The sequence below is a fragment of the Nomascus leucogenys genome, chromosome 12 (genome assembly GCF_006542625.1).
Source record: "Nomascus leucogenys isolate Asia chromosome 12, Asia_NLE_v1, whole genome shotgun sequence".
NCBI classification, from domain to species: Eukaryota; Metazoa; Chordata; class Mammalia; order Primates; family Hylobatidae; genus Nomascus; species Nomascus leucogenys.
The window spans coordinates 22,082,202-22,099,490 of NC_044392.1; the positions used below are offsets into that span (position 1 = coordinate 22,082,202).

Below are 17,289 nucleotides of genomic sequence, written 5' to 3' on the forward strand. Positions count from 1 at the left end.
TCAGCTGATTTTCAATAAGGATGCCAAGACAATTCATGGGGAAAGAATCATCGTTTCAACAACTAGTGCTGGTACAGCTGAATGTCCACATGCAAAAGAATAAAGACGGACTCTATCTCACACCATAACAAATTAACTCAAAATGGATCAAAGACCTAAATGTAAGAGCTAAAATTATAAAATGCTTAGGTGAAAACACAAGTGTAAATCTTTGTAACTTTGGGTCAGACAATGGCTTATTAGGGGAGACCAAGAACTCAAGCAATGAAATAAAAAAATCTATTGGATTTTATTAAAAAAACATTTGTGCTGCAATGGACACCATTAAGTGAAAAAGAAAAACAGAAGAGTAGAAAATTTGGAAATAATATATCTGATAAGGGACTTATAATATTTTCTTATATCTGAATAACAAAAGACAACCTACTTTTAAAATGGGCAAAGGATCTGAATATCTTGTCAGAGAAGATAAATCACCAATAAGCACATGAAAAGACATGCAACATCATTAGCCATCAGGGATATGGAAATAAAAACCTTCATATCCACTAGCATGGCCATAATCAAAAGAACAGGCAATAAGTGTTGGTGAAGATATGGAGAACTGGAACTCTCATACACTGCTGGGGGGTACATAAAATGTTGCAGCCACTTTGAGTAACAGTATGCCAGTTCCGCAAAATGTTAAAAGCAGAATTACCATACGATCCAGAAACTCCACTCCTAGTTATATATCTACCATACGATCCAGAAACTCCACTCCTAGGTATATATCTAAGAAAAACTAAAATGTGTTCACACAAAAACCTTGTACTTGAACATTCTTAGCAGCATAATAGCCAAAATGTGAAAGCAGCCCAAATTCCCACCAACTGATGAATGGATAAATAAGATGTGGTATATCATAGAAGGGAATATTATTCAGCCATAGAAAGGAATGAAGTACGGGTTCATACTACAACAAGGATGAATTTTGAAGACATTATTAATGCTAGGTGAAAGAAGACAATCACAGAAAACCAGATACTGTGTGCCATTTAACAGACAAATCTGTAGAGACAGAAAGCAGATTAGCAAGTAGTTGCCTAAGGCTGTGAGAGGACGGGGAAGGAGTATGACTGCTAATGGTCATGGGTGTTTTTTTTTAGAGGGTGATGAAAATACTCTAAAATAGACTGTAGTGATAGCTGCACAGCTGTGTATCCTAAAAACATTGAATTGTGTACTTTAAATAGTGAATTATAATGGTATATCAATTATATTTCAATAAAGCTGTATTTAAAAAAAAGACATGAGAAACAAAATATAAAAGCCTACTTTATCCTAAAACTAAATTCATGCATTAAGTAAGCTACATTTCTGGAAGAGACCATTCTATGAAATACAGAATGACTTCATCATTCTCATACAAAAGTAACCACAGTCTGAAGGAAATGGGTCACTTAGAAGGTTCGTCTTCCCTAGATCTGCTTTTCAACAAGTCTTCTAGACTTAAGCTCTTTATTTTCAACACACCAAAGTAAATAGGCCCGGCAGCCAAATTTCATGATTCACACAAATTGTCTTGCTGCTTTCAGGATGCTCGTAATATATTCAAGAAACCTGAAACAAACAGATTCTGTGCCAGGATTACTGCTTTCTGCCAAAGCAATGTGAATGAAGAAACTAGTCTAGACTGTGTGACAAATATAGAGCTTAAAATTATGACTAAGTTACAGGAAAATCCCAATTTTCTCTATCTCTAAGACAGGTTTAATCATTTTTAAAATTCTAGGCTCAAGATTCTCTTCTGAAGCAATAAGGAATTATGCTTTCATTTTAAAATCAACATATATTTTATGTATATGTATTCTACAACTGCTGAGAGGTCATTAACCACAAGTATTCTGGGGTGCAAATCCACTCATAACTCTAGTACAAAGCCCAAAAGGTCAAAAGTCACATTTATCATCAACAGCTACAGCAACCTGTTAAGAGATAGGCAATATCAAAATATGTAAATTAAGACAATTTTGCTTTCTAAAAATGAAAGGACTTCCTTATGCAAACCTGTCCCAATAACCTGCATTAGACATTTACCTTTTGAGTCCTGTTTGTGCCGGTATTTTTCTCCTGAGCACCCAGTACTTCTGGCTTATGAACTTCTACTTTCATTCCATTTACAAGGCCTGAAGGCTGCCAAGAATCATCCCATGTATCTTTGGGGGTAGAAAAACACCAGTCCTATAATGAAAAAATGGCAACAACAGACTGAGATAAAGTGCGACATGACCCAAAAAGAGGATAACTTGGGCAAGATAAATGCAAGAAAGCAATACATATTTTAAAAAAGATATTTATTAACTTTCTATATCAGTGTGACTTTCTTCCTTGCTTTATTGGTCCATACCCAGTATCTTGAACTCTGAAAACATGGATCTCAAAAATAAATACAACTCTGTTTGTAGTCTTTTCTTTAATATCTTTTTCATGGCTAGATGAGTTTTTTCATGATCATCTAGTACTTAAATAGCACAAACATGAAGGAGCAACATAATTTCAGAAACTTATAGCCAGTGGAAAATAAATTTTAAATATATATAGTTAGGCCTAGTATTAGCAAATATGCTGACTCCAGAAATCCAGGGGTTATATTACAAGGCCAAAGCAACAAAAGTAAAATTAGAGAAAATGGTTTTTTTCATTTATTTATAGATCCTAAGGGCCTTGACTAGGGGCCAATGATAAAACAAAAATCATAATGATTAAAAGGGCAGATATGCAAAAATTGGCCTATGGTTTATTGTCCCATGATGAATCCTCTGTCCCCCTACATGCCACTACCATTTTTTAAAATCATGTATTCTTTCAATTACGGCCTGGTAAATACTTTGGAATTCCAGAATATACAGCTTTCTTGGACCTAGACAATTAAATTTAAATTTCCTTTTCTCAGTACTGATTTGCTTTCTTTTCCTATTTTTTTTTTAGATAGGGTCTTATTCTGTCACCCAAGCTGGTGGAATGTAGTGGCATGATCTTGGCTCATTGCAACCTCCAGCTCCCAGGCTCAAGCATTGATCCTCCTACCTCAACCTCCCAAGTAGCTGGGAGAGCAGGTGCGCACCACCACACCTGGCTATTTTTAGTAGAGACAGGGTCACACCATGTTGCCCAGGCTGGTCATGAACTCCTGAGCTCAAGTGATCCGCCCACCTTGGCCTCCCAAACTGCTAGGATTATAGGCTTGAGCCGCAGCGCCCGGCCTGATTTGCTTTCTATTTTTCCAAGGATCTAACCTTCTGTGGCATTTCTTTACATGATGAATACTGATTCTTTCCACCAAGGCTTGCAGTAAATAGATGGGAGGCAGCATCACCTCCTTTTCCCATCTTAGCCTGTAGAGGTAACCAGTTCTCATCCCAAATATCATCACCTATGGTCACTGACTCTAGGCATGGCATTCCAGTGGGGATCTCATCCTAAAATGTAACAGAAGACAAAGAAAAACTATCATTTATAGTTCCTATATGAGCACATAAAATTTAAGTTTTATAGTTTTTTCCTGACTCCAGGTAAAGATGACAGTTTGAATTCACAATTTATTACTTTCCCTTCTGAAATGCCACCAAAATAATAAAGAGATTTAGGATATAATCTTTATAGTCAAAGAGAACAGAAGAGGAGAAAGCACCATCTACTTTCTGGGTACAGGAAAGCAGACAAGTGGCAACCGATTAAGCAGTCCTGAGAAAGTGGAATCCTGAGCTTGTAGTGAAAAAATTGAGAAGCAACCCAAATCTATACAATATATACCTTAAAAACTCAGAAATTTGTACTAAAAGATTTTTGGAATTGAGGGGGTAAAATGGGAATGAAAACAAGCACACTGGCTCAAAGTCTGTGTAAGTAGGACTTAGATCTCCAGATACTCTCCCCTACTCCAAGGACTCAGGCAACTACATCTCCTCTATCCGCCAGAAGACCAGAAATATTCTGGAGGGTAAAACTGAGGATGGAGCAATCATAATAAAAAATTATTAAGGAATTAAATGAAAGTTTTTATAATGAATATTGAGATCCCTGGCCATCTTTTCAACAGCAGAACAGAAATGAAAGAATGCATGAACTTGAAGACAGATACCCTAGAAATTATCAAATCTAAACAAAAGAGAAAAAAAGATTGGGGGGAAAAAAACAAAAAAACAACCAAACAAAAAACCCAAAACAGAGCCTCAGGGACTGTGGAACAATACCAAAAGATATAACATTTGTGTCATCAGAGTCTCACAAGGAGAACAAAAAGAGTCTAATGCAGAAAAATAATTTGAAGAAGTATGGCTGAAAACATCCAAAATTTGGTAAAAGACATAAATCTACAGATTCAAGAAGTTCACCAAAACCCAAACTGGATAAACCTAAAGAAATCCATGCCTAGACAGGTTCTACTCAAGTTGCTGAAAACTAAAGTCAAAGAACTATCTTGAATGTAGCCAAAGAAAAATAACACATTACTTATAAAGGAAGAACAATTTCAATTACTGTGGATTTTGCATCAGAAACCATGAAGGGCAGAAAGAAGAATGAAACTGTTAAAGTGCTAAAAGAGAAGAAATGGGAAGTCAGGTTTCTATATACAGCCAAACTATCCTTCAAGAATGAAGTAATAAATATATTCTCAATAAAGAAAACAGAATTCATGGTCAGCATACCTACTCTAAAATAATTGCTAAAGGAAGTTCTTTGGACAGAAACAGATATCAGAAGGAAACTTGGAATATCAGAAAAAGAAAGATCAACAGAAATGATAAGTATCTGGGTATATATAATAGACTATTCTCTTGAACTTTTAAAGAATATTCTTGAAGATGGAAAGCAAAAACTAACATCATAAATTGTATGTAGGTGTAATACATAAGACAAGGATGGCATAAAAGAAAAAGGAAGGGGTAAAAAGACCTAAATAGTAGGGTAAGATACTGACATTCCAAAGTGGTAAAATGCTGACTAAGTACATTGTAAAAGTCAAGAATGACAACTGTAATTCCTAAAGCAACCACTAAAAACACTACACAAACAGATATAATAAAAACATAGTACTTTGGGAAGCCAAGGTGGGCAGATCATGACGTCAGGAGATCGAGACCATCCTGGCTAACACGGTGAAACCCCGTCTCTACTGAAAATATAAAAAAATTAGCTGGGCGTGCTGGTGGGCGCCTGTAGTCCCAGCTACTCGGGAGGCTGAGGCAGGAGAATGGCGTGAACCTGAGAGGCGGAGGTTGCAGTGAGTGGAGATTGTACCATTGCACTCCAGCCTGGGCAACAGAGCGAGACTCCATCACAAAAAAAAAAAAAAAACATAGTAGATAAAATGGAATACTAAAAAATGTTCAAATAACCTAAGAGAAGGCAAGAAAGAGGAGGCAGATGAATGAAAATCAGGGGAACAAACAAAAATAAAATGGCAGATCTAAAATTAAAACATATATATAATCACATTAAACATAAATGGTCCAAACCATACTAATTAAAATTCAGATTGTCAGAGTGGATTAAAAAATAATCAAACAAGGCCGAGCACAGTGGCTGATGCCTGTAATCCCAGCGCTTTGGGAGGCCAAGGTGGGCAGATCATCTGAGGTCAAGAGTTGAAGACCAGCCTGACCAACATGGAGAAATCCCATCTCTACTAAAAATACAAAATTAGCGGGGCAGGGGGCACACGCCTGTAATTCCAGCTACTCAGGAGGCTGAGGCAGGAGAATTGCTTGAACCCGAGAGGTGGAGGTTGTCATGAGCCGAGATCATGCCATTGCCCTCCAGCCTGCGAAACAAGAGCAAAACTCCATCTCAAAAAATAAAATAAATAAATAAATAAATAATCAAACTATATGCTGTCTCAAGAAACTTACTTCAAATATAATGACACAGGTAGGTTAGGAGGATGGAAAAAAAATATACCAGGCAAGCGCGCACGTGTGCGCGTGCGCACACACACACACACACACACACGAAAACCGGAATGGCTATACTGATACCAGATTATGTAGACTTCAGTGCAAAAATAGTAATTGTGAATAAAGAAAGACATTTCATAATGATAAAAGGGTCAACTCACCAAGACATGTAAGAATCCTAAATGGATAACACCTAACAATAGAGCTTCAAAATGCACAACAAAAAAACTGACAGAATGAAAGGAGAAATAGACAAAATCCAAGATTATAGTTACAGACTTCAGTGTTCTTCTCAGTAATCAATAAAATTGGTAGATAGCAAGGATCAGAAGAACTGAATAATACCACCAATCAACTGGATCTGACATTTATAGAAACTCCACCCAACAACAGAATACATGTTTTTTTTCAAAGACACATGGACATTTATCAAGCTAGACCACATCCTGTGTTGACAAAACAAACCTTAACAAATTTAAAGAATTGAAATCACACTAAGCGTGTTCTAAGACCATACCATACTGGAAAGAAGTAACAGGAAGTTAACATGAAAATTTCCAAACACTTGGAAATTAAACAACACACTTCCAAATAATTCATGGGTCAAAGATAATATCTCAAAATAAATTATAAAATATTTGAACTGAATGAAAATGAAAATACAGTACGTTCAAATTTGTGAAATGCAGCTAAAGTGATATGTAGAGACTCATAGCATCAATGCTTATATTAGAAAAGAAAGGTCTCAAATCAATAAAGTAAACTTCCATCTTAAAAAAATAGAAAAAGAAAGCAAAAATAAACCCAAAGAAAATAAAAGAAAGAATTCAATAAACTTGAAAACAGAAAGACGAGATAAAACCAGTGACACCAAAAGCTTATTCTCTAGGAATGGGAAGTTCAATAAAATGTATAAATCTCTAGTAAGACTAATAAAAAGGGGAGAAGACAAACTGCCAATATCAGGAATGTAATAGGAGATTATCACTGCAGACCCTGCAGATAACAAAAGGATAATAAGGGAATACTATAAACAATGTTATACATATAGTTGACAACTTAGATGAAGTGAACCAATTCCTCATTTGATAACTTAAATGAGTCACTTCCTCAAAAACCACAAAATACCAAGACTAAGATAACATAGCTGATTTGAATAATCCTATATCTACTAAAACAATTGATTTTATAATTTAAATTCTTCTGGAAAAAAGTCTCCAGGCCCAGATAGTTTTATAAGGTAATATCAAACATTTTAAAAATTAACTTCTCTCCCTGAAAAAGAACCTGATTTTATATAATCTTTTCCAGAAAATAGATGAGCGAATACTTCCAACTCATTTTATTAGGACAGTATCACCTGTACAAAGTGTACATCAATAAACAAAGAAAGAAAACGTGGTATATATACACAATGTAATAATATTCAACCTTTAAAAAGAAGGAAATCTTGTAATTTGTGACAAAATGGATGAACCAGGAGGGCATTATGTTACATGAAAAGCCAGATACAGAAAGAGGAATAACACATGATCTCACTTACACGGGGAATCTAAAAAAGCAGAGTGAAATAACAGTTACCAGAGGCTAGGAGGTAGAGGGATTGGGCAGATGTTGGTCAAAGGACACAAAATTTCAGTAGACAGGAGGAGTAAGTTCAAGAGATCTGCTATACATCTTGGTAACTACAGTTAATGATGACATATTGTATACTTAAAAATTGCCAGGAGAGTAGATTTTAAGTGTTTTCACCACAAAAAAATAACAAATATGTGAGGTAGTGCATATGCTAAATAGCTTGACTTATACGTGCTACAGTGTATACATATATTGAAACATGTTGTACAGCATATATGCAATTTTACTTAATTAAAAAAACTAAGAAAATAAAGATCCACACGAACAACAAAAATAAATAAAAAGGAAATACAATTCTACATAATCTTTCCCAGAAAACAGCAAAGGGGGCAATATATTCAGATTTATTTTATGAGGCCAGGATTATCCAGTACAAAAACCAAAGACAATACAAGAAAACTACAGACCAGTATCTCATGAAAACAGATATCCATTTGCATGTACTAATGCAGACAACATTACTGATAGAGAAAATCACAAAAGAAACCAACAAAACACGCCCTAGAATGGATAAGTGAAGTTAGGTAGTTCAAAAAAACACCAATTTCTATATACTAGCAATTAAAATACAAAAACTGGGGAAAACATTTATAATAGCTCTCAAAATAAGTGAAATACTTAGGTATAAAATTAACAGAACATATACAGATCCTGTATACTGAAAATTATAACACTGTTGAAGAAATAAAAGAAAACCTAAATAAACGGGGAGATACACCATGTTCATGGACTAAAGCATCAACTTTCCTCAAAATTATCTATATATATAACAAAACACCAATCAAAATCTCAGGTATAGATAAGCTGATTCTAAAATTTACAAGGAAAGAAAAAGGAACCAAAATATTAAAAACAATTTTGAAAAAGTATAAAATAGCAGGAATCATACTACCTGATTTTTTCTTTTTCTTGAGACAGAGTTTCGCTCTTGTCGTCCAGGCTGGAGTGCAATGGTGTGATCTCAGCTCACTGCAACCTCCCTCTGCCTTCCGGGTTCAAGCAATTCTCTCATCTCAGCCTCCTAAGTAGCTGGGATTACAGGTGCCCACCACCACACTTGGCTAGTTTTTGTATTTTTTAGTAGAGACAGGGTTTTGCCATGTTGGCCAGGCTGGTCCTGAACTACTGACCTCAGGTAATCTACCCACCTCAGCCTCCCAAAGTGCTAGGATTACAGGCATGAGCCACTGCGCCCAGCCCATACTACCTGATTTTAAGAGGTACTATATAAGGCTACAGTAATCAAGACAATGTGGTAGTGATGAAGAGACATACATATAGGTCACTGGAGAAGAATATAGAGTCTAGAAATAGACTTCCAGAAATACAGACAATTCTTTTTTTTTCTTTTTTGAGACGGAGTCTTGCTCTGTCGCCCAGGCTGGAGTGCAGTGGCACGATCTCGGCTCACTGCAAGCTCTGCCTCCCGGGTTCACGCCATTCTCCTGCCTCAGCCTCCGGAGTAGCTGGGACTACAGGCACCCACCACCGCGCCTGGCTAATTTTTTGTATTTTTAGTAGAGACGGGGTTTCACCATGGTCTCGATCTCCTGACCTCGTGATCCGCCCACCTCAGCCTCCCAAAGTGCTGGGATTACAGGCATGAGCCACCGCGCCTGGCCAACAATTGATTTTTGATAAGGCTTCAAAGACAATTCAATGGAGATAGGATAGCCTTCTCAACAAAGGATGCTGGATCAATTGGACATCCACATGTAACAAAATGAAACCTGACCTAAATTTCATGCCTTACACTAAAATTAACTCAAGATGTCTTGACACCGGAAACACTGTCCATAATAGAAAACAAGTTGATATGTTAGGTTTTTTCAAAATTAAAAACTTCTGTATGAAAGACACTATTAAGAGAATGAAAAGACAAGCTACAAGTGAGAGAATATTTTTGAAAATCACATTATTTGACAAAGAACTAGTATCCTGAATATATAAAGAACTCTGAAAACTCAAGAGTAAGAAAAAAACCGAATCAAAATAATGGGAAAAAGACTTAAACAGAAATTTCACCAAGAATGGTGTATAGATGACAACTAAGCACATGAAAAGATGTTCAACATCATTAATCACTCGAATTTAAAATCATGCTGTGATACTACTACACACCTATTAAAATGGCTAAAGCAAAATTACTGACAATGTCAAGTGCTGACAAGAAAATGGAGCAAATGGAACTCATATATTGCTGGTGAAAATTCAAAATGGTACAGCCACTCTGGAGAAAAGTTTGACATACACTTATCACATGACCCAGCAATCTTACTCCCGGGTATTTACTGCAGATAAATGAAGCTTATATTCACACAAAAACCTGTACATGAATATTTATAGCAGCTCTATTCATAAATACCCCAAACTGGAAACAACCCAAATGTCCTTCAATGGGTGAATGGGTATATAAACTGTGGTATATTTATACTATAAAATACTATTCAGCAATCGAAAAGAACATATTGATACATGCAAGAGCTTGGATGAATCTCAAAGGTACAGAACTATACTGAATGAAAGAAGCCAGTCTCCAAAGGTTACATAGTATATGATTCTACTTACATGACAGTCCTGAAAAGGTAAAACTAGAGTGACAGAAAACAGACCCCAGACCAGTTGCTAGGGGTTAGGGATATGGGGAGACTGTGATTACAAAGCAGTAGCACAAGGGAGTTATTTTAGATGATGGAGCTGTTCTGCATCCCAACTGCAGTGTTGGTTACACAAATTTACACATTTATTAAAGTTGATAGAATAGTACACCAAAAGAGTCAATTTTACTATGTGTTAATTTATAAAAGGAAAGAAATATTAACATGAAAAGAAGTTATACAAGGGAAAAAAAGGTGTAATAGTGTACTATAATACTTGGCCAAGCCGTGAAGAGCATTTACATAGTCACAGTAATGTAAATATTGAATGGTGATCTGATGGAAAGTTTGATATACTATATCAGTAACATGGTAGGGGGAAGGGACAAAAAGGTTATGTTTGTGTGTGGTGGTGGTAAGGCGATGGAAGAGAACTAAGCCCCCACCTTTAATAGTGGGAAATCCACAGATACTTAAAACTGAAAAATCAGCAAATAACAAGTAACAACATGAGGATGTTATTTAATGAAAGAGAAGTAAATTCTAAAAGAGATAAACGTGGTTGCTCTGGGAAATAGGAAATATAGGGGAAGGAGTCATGGGGGATCTTAAGTTTTGTGTACATAAACATTTGATTAAAATAAAAATACATCCTCCAACAAAGTTGTAAACATTTTTTCCAATGGGTTTTTCATAATATAATTTCTCAATACTAGTTTCTAGCCACTGTATAATTCTTGAAGACCACCCCAAGTCACAGGATATTAACTAACACATCAAAGCCAGATAACTTTTTTATGATCAAGGTTATGTTGCTACAACTTTGGTCTTGGTTACAATGAACAAATTTTTTTATTTACTTAATTTTTCTGAGACAGAGTCTCACTCTATCACCCACCTGGAGTACAGTGGCACGATCTCAGCTCACTGCCACCTCCACCTCTCAGAATCAGGCATTCTCAAGCCCCAGCCCCCTGAGTAGCTGGGATTACAGGCACATGCCACCATGGCTGGCTAATTTTTTTGGTACATTTTGTAGAGACAAGGTTTCATCATGTTGAACACGCTGGTCTCGAACTCCTGACCTCAAGTAATCTGCCCACCTCAGCCTCCCAAAGTGCTGGGATTACAGGTGTGAACCACTGCACTTGGCCTAAGAATTTGTAATACTAAAAGCAGTGGGGTTTAAAGAGAGTTTATTCCAGTCCTCTTCACTTATGAATTCAGTGTATTACATTAATTACATATTCAAAGACTATCTTTTGTTCTCCTACCTCATTTTCTTCCTTCAGATCATTTGGCTCTGGGTTGGACCACTTTAGATCTTCTTCAAAGCTCTTATTACAGGTTTTCAAAGAATCAAATTCCGAATCCTTTAATGGCTCCTTTGACTCAGATTTAAGATGATGTAAAGACTTTTCATCATTAATATCTTGCTAATAGATATGAAAGAGAATTCCTTTATTTTCAATATTAATGCTGTTTCCAAAATCTACATGCCTATACATTTTGGGGGGAAGTTTTTGCTATGGTTCACACAAATGCTACATTATTTTATAGCTTTATCCATGATCCTAGGTCTTCCCACCCTGCTACCCTAGTTCCAGCCAATGAACATTTATGGAACCCTTATTATGAAATGTCTACAAGACAGCTCTGTGAATACAAAGATGAATGCAACAGATTCCAGCTCTAAAGGAACTAAAAAATGTTATGGAAAGACCTAGAATCAGTCTTCCAAGTACAGCCATCACAAAGATATGACCAAAATATGATTGATAGAAGAGGACATCTGAGAAGATGCAATGAAGAAGATAACACTTAAAAGATGAGTAGGAATTCACAAGGAACTGGGTGTAAAGGAGTAGGTGTGTGTGTAGCATATGGGAGTCTTAATATGTCAAAGTACAGACTAGGGTGGAATAGTAGAGTTTTGAGCCCTTTCTCTTTTGCAGAAAAGATGGTTCTTATTTCATTTCCAGAATAAAACTATGATTATTTGAAGACACCAACAGAGTGATAGGATATTTTTAAAATATTAAAGGTTGAATTCAATTTACTATTTAAGAATGAAGAAATAGAATTCTCCTAGTCCAGTAATAATGACTAAGAAAAATTCAGGCTTTGGAAAGTGTTATGGGCATACAAGCTTCATTAATTTTAACATTAACTAGAAATCTAAAAATCTTTATATTGTTTTGAAGTGCAGTAGGAAACATCGGTACATATTTTTCATAATAGGTAATCTCCCAGTAGTCAAAATGGCCTTTATCTTTTCTAATAATTAGTAAATGTCTACTTAAAAAATCATCTCTATAATTTTATTTTATTTTAAAAGTCAGATATATAAAACACACTAAACAAAATAATATTTTTACATTTTATTCAAAGAAAATAAAAAGACATTGTATCAATAAAACAAAACATTTTTGGCCCTCAAATTAAACACATCCTGTATTCTTGGCCCAGTATCTGTTGTCGTGAGGAATATAAGACTTGGAGGACATGGTTTATTTGTTCAAGAAACATTAAGTCCTCACTATATGCTTCACTTGCCTTTTACACATTGAGTATCCCTTATCCAAAATGCTTGGGACCAAAAGTGTTTCAGATTTTGGATAATTTTGGATTTTGAAACATTTGCATATACATGAGATATCCTGGGGATAAGACCCAAGTCTAACATGGAATTCATTTATGTTGCATATATACATTATATGCATAGCTTGGAGGTAATTTTATATAATATTTTAAATAATTTTGTGCATGAAACAAAGTTTGGACTGCATTTTGACTGCAACCTGTCATATGAGGTTAGGTGTGGAACTTTCCACTTGTGATATCATGTCAAGATTCAAAAATTTTGAGATTTTGGAGCTTTTTAGGTTTTGGATTTGTGCATTAGAGATGTACAACCTGTCTTTATAATGAAGATATGAAAGTATAAACCTGGTAAGTTGCTGTAAAGATTAAATTTAGTTAACACATGTGAATGCTTTTAACAGTGCCTGCCATGTGGTACAAGTTCAATAAATAATGCTGTTGTTGTTATTACTGTGGGCTGGAAAAAATACATAATAACGTTATAATATTATTATTACTGTGAAGGGAGGAGTTTCTGAAAGTTTACAGGGAAAGTAAGAAATGAGAATACCTGAAGAACCTGTGTACTACAGAGGGAAGAAGAATAGCGTTCAGAGTCAGTGTAGTGAAGTCACAACTGCACAAAGGCAGCAATGGAATTCACTATATGAGAGCAATTGTTCAGGAAGAGGCAAGACTGAAGCAAACATTTAAGCCAGCAAATAAAGAGACAAATTGTTAAGATCACTATGCGAAATTTCCAAACTTTCCAAAATTTGGAAAGCCTTGGTTTCTTCGTCTAAAAAAATGAGGATTACAGTAATAAAAATAATTATAATAGTATTTGCAAAAATCTCTTACCAGGATCTGTAACTCACTCTCTTTTGACTGTGGACTTATCTTTCGGTCTTCATTAAAATAGTGCTGCTGGGAAGGATAACCCAGTTCTGTCAAGACAATGTCCTCTGGCTCTCCACTGGATTTCGTGTATAAAGCTAAAGGGTTGAGCTCACTGAAACCCTAAGACAAAAAAAAGAAAAGGGATGGTTTAATTTACATGACCAACAGAAAAAGGGTGAGAAAGCACTTAATAACTTTCAAATGTTATGGAAGTATATTATCTTCTGAATTTTATTTTATTTATTTATTTTGAGATGGAGTCTAGCTCTGTTGCCCAGGCTGGAGTGCAGTGGTGCAATCTTGGCTCACTGTAACCTCTGCCTCCCAGGCTTGAGCAATTCTGCCTCAGCCTCCTGAGTAGCTGGGACTACAGGCACATGCCATCATGCCTGACTAATTTTTTGTATTTTTAGTGGAGACGAGGTTTCACTGTGTTAGCCAGGATGGTCTCAATCTCCTGACCTCGTGATCCACCCACCTTGGCCTCCCAAAGCATTGGGATTACAGGCGTGAGCCACCATGCCGGGCCTATCTTCCAAATTTTAACAGTTAAAAATGTGTCCATTATTGACAGTTTTTGCTAGTTACAAAAATTATCAACATAACAGTGAAACAGGTACTATCAATAATTGCAAAATAGTGTTATTCTTCTCTAGGACAATTTAAGATAATTATTATTATTATTATTATTATCATTATTTGAGACAGAGTCTCACTCTGTTGCCCAGGCTGGAGTGCAGTAGCACCATCTCAGGTCACTGCAACCCCCACCTCCCAGGTTCAAGCAATTCTCTGCCTCAGCCTCCCAAGTAGCTGGGATTACAGGCATGAGCCACTGTGCCCGGCCAGATAACTACTTTTTAAATTAATTATTTAAAATAAAAGTATTCACATTTCAAAGGACAATTAGTGAAATGCAGTTTTTCTGTGGTCATCTGAAAATTAAGAGTGCTCTGCATTAAAAAGCCAGGAATCTCGTGGATGTCTCTAATTGGTTAAAGAATAAACCAAATAAACTTCTTTATAAATTATCTTATACTTTGACGTGGTGAAATTAAACAAAATATATTACAAAGTACATCCAGACTGCTCTACCTTAGAAGAGATATTTTCTCGGCATACAATAGCATGGCCCTCTGTTCTCAAGACATGATGGAAATAGACATCTTCGTTTGAGGATGTGTCACACAAAAAAATGTTAAGGATTCCATCTACATATTCACCCACTACCCCCACTAATGGCTTCAAACCGCACAACTTCTGGAACTGCAAAATAGCTTTCGATGTCCAGTGTTCCTGAAATATGATCAAGATATGGGATTCAGGTGATAGATCTAAACATGAATTAAAATAACCATATACAACAATGAATTCTGATGAACTAGAGATTTAAGTGGAAATAAAACCATAAAAGTACAAGAATAACACATAGCAGGATATATATGATTTGGGGATGAGAAAAGTCAGAATAAAGGAAAAATGATAAAAAATGTAATTACTGAAAAAATTTAAATAATTATGTGATGTGCAACTTCCATTTTCAGAAATTGTGAGTTAGATTATTAGACCAACCCTCCCATAGAAAACAACTAAAAATTCTAGGTAAAAGAATTATGAAATATGAAGATGGCTGAATAGGAACAGCTCTGGTCTACAGCTCCCAGCATGAGAGACACAGAAGATGGGTGATTTCTGCATTTCTGTTTGAGGTACCGGGTTCATCTCACCAGGGAGTGCCAAACAGTGGATGCAGGACAGTTGGTGCAGCGCACTGTGCATGAGCTAAAGCAGGGCGAGGCATTGCCTCACTCGGGAAGCGCAAGGGGTCAGGCAGTTCCCTTTCCTAGTCAAAGAAAGGGGCAACAGACGGCACCTGGAAAATTGGGTCAGTCCCACCTTAATACTGCGCTTTTCCAATGGGCTTGGAAAACGGCACAACAGGAGATTGTGTCCCACACCTGGCTCGGAGGGTCCTATGCCCACAGAGTCTTGCTGATTGTTAGCACAGCAGTCTGAGATCAAACTGCAAGGCAGCAGTGAGGCTGGGGGAGGGGCGCCCACCATTGCCCAGGCTTGCTTAGGTAAACAAAGCAGCCAGGAAGCTCGAACTGGGTGGAGCCCACCACAGCTCAAGAAGGCCTGCCTGCCTCTGTAGGCTCTACCTCTGGGGGCAGGGCACAGACAAACAAAAATTCAGCAGGAACCTCTGCAGACTTAAATGTCCCTGTCTGACAGCTTTGAAGAGAGTAGTGGTTCACCCAGCACGCAGCTGGAGATCTGAGAATGGACAGATTGCCTCCTAAAGTGGGTCCCTGACCCCCAAGCAGCCTAACTGGGAGGCACCCCCCAGTAGGGACAGACTGACACCTCACTCGGCCAGGTACTCCTCTGAGACAAAACTTCCAGAGGAACTATCAGACAGCTGAATCTGTGGTCTCAAGAAAATCCACTGTTCTGCAGCCACCGCTGCTGACACCCAGCCAAACAGGGTCTGGAGTGGACCTCTAGCAAACTCCAACAGACCTGCAGCTGAGGGTCCTGTCTGGGAGAAGGAAAACTAAGAAACAGAAAGGACATCCACACCAAAATCCCATCTGTACATCACCATCATCAAAGACCAAAAGTAGATAAAACCACAAAGATGGGGAAAAAACAGAGCAGAAAAACTGGAAACTCTAAAAAGCAGAGCACCTCTCCTCCTCCAAAGGAACGCAGTTCCTCACCAGCAACAGAACAAAGCTGGACAGAGAATGACTTTCACGAGTTGAGAGAAGAAGGCTTCAGACGATCAAACTACTCCAAGCTATGGGGGGAAATTCAAAACAATAGCAAAGAAGTTAAAAACTTTGAAAAAAAATTAGACGAATGGATAACTAGAATAACCAATGAAGAGAAGGGCTTAAAGGAGCTGATGGAGCTGAAAGCCAAGTTTTGAGAACTACGTGAAGATTGCAGAAGCCTCGGTAGCCAATGCAATCAACTGGAAGAGAGGGTATCAATGATGGAAGATGAAATGAATGAAATGAAGTGAGAAGGCAAGTTTAGAGAAAAAAGAATAAAAAGAAATGAACAAAGCCTCCAAGAAATTTGGGACTATGTGAAAAGACCAAACCTACGTCTGATTGGTGTACCTGAAAATGACGGGGAGAATGGAACCAAGTTGGAAAACACTCTGCAAGATATTATCCAGGAGAACTTCCCCAATCTAGTAAGGCAGGCCAACATTCAGATTCAGGAAATACAGAGAATGCCACAAAGATACTCCTCGAGAAGAGCAACTCCAAGACACATAATTGTCAGATTCACCAAAGTTGAAATGAAGGAAAAAATATTAAGGGCAGCCAGAGAGAAAGGTCGGGTTACCCACAAAGGGAAGCCCATCAGACTAACAGCTGATCTCTCGGCAGAAACTCTACAAGCCAGAAGAGAGTGGGGGCCGATATTCAACATTCTCAAAGAAAAGAATTTTCAACCCAGAATTTCATATCCAGCCAAACTAAGCTTCATAACTGAAGGAGAAATAAAATCCTTTACAGACAAGCAAACGCTGAGTGATTTTGTCACCACCAGGCCTGCCCTAAAAGAGCTCCTGAAGGAAGCACTAAACATGGAAAGGAACAACCAGTACCAGC

The 17,289-nt window shown here is 37.1% G+C and overlaps 1 protein-coding gene across 3 annotated transcripts in view; it reads right to left on the minus strand.

Moving 5' to 3' along the window:
- TDRD5 (tudor domain containing 5) overlaps window positions 1–17,289 on the minus strand; it is a 108,279-nt gene that overhangs the window by 26,273 nt on the left and 64,717 nt on the right. For 2 of the 3 annotated variants that reach the window (XM_003258959.1, XM_030823187.1), the window contains exons 12-15: window positions 14,753–14,953; window positions 13,619–13,777; window positions 3,279–3,461; window positions 2,080–2,223 (exon numbers count right to left, since the gene is read on the minus strand). In XM_003258959.1, coding sequence (XP_003259007.1) covers window positions 2,080–2,223; window positions 3,279–3,461; window positions 13,619–13,777; window positions 14,753–14,953 — 687 coding nt within the window. Of the gene's footprint in view, window positions 1–2,079; window positions 2,224–3,278; window positions 3,462–11,448; window positions 11,611–13,618; window positions 13,778–14,752; window positions 14,954–17,289 lie in introns of all 3 variants that reach the window. The other variant, XM_003258957.4, reaches the window with a different exon arrangement.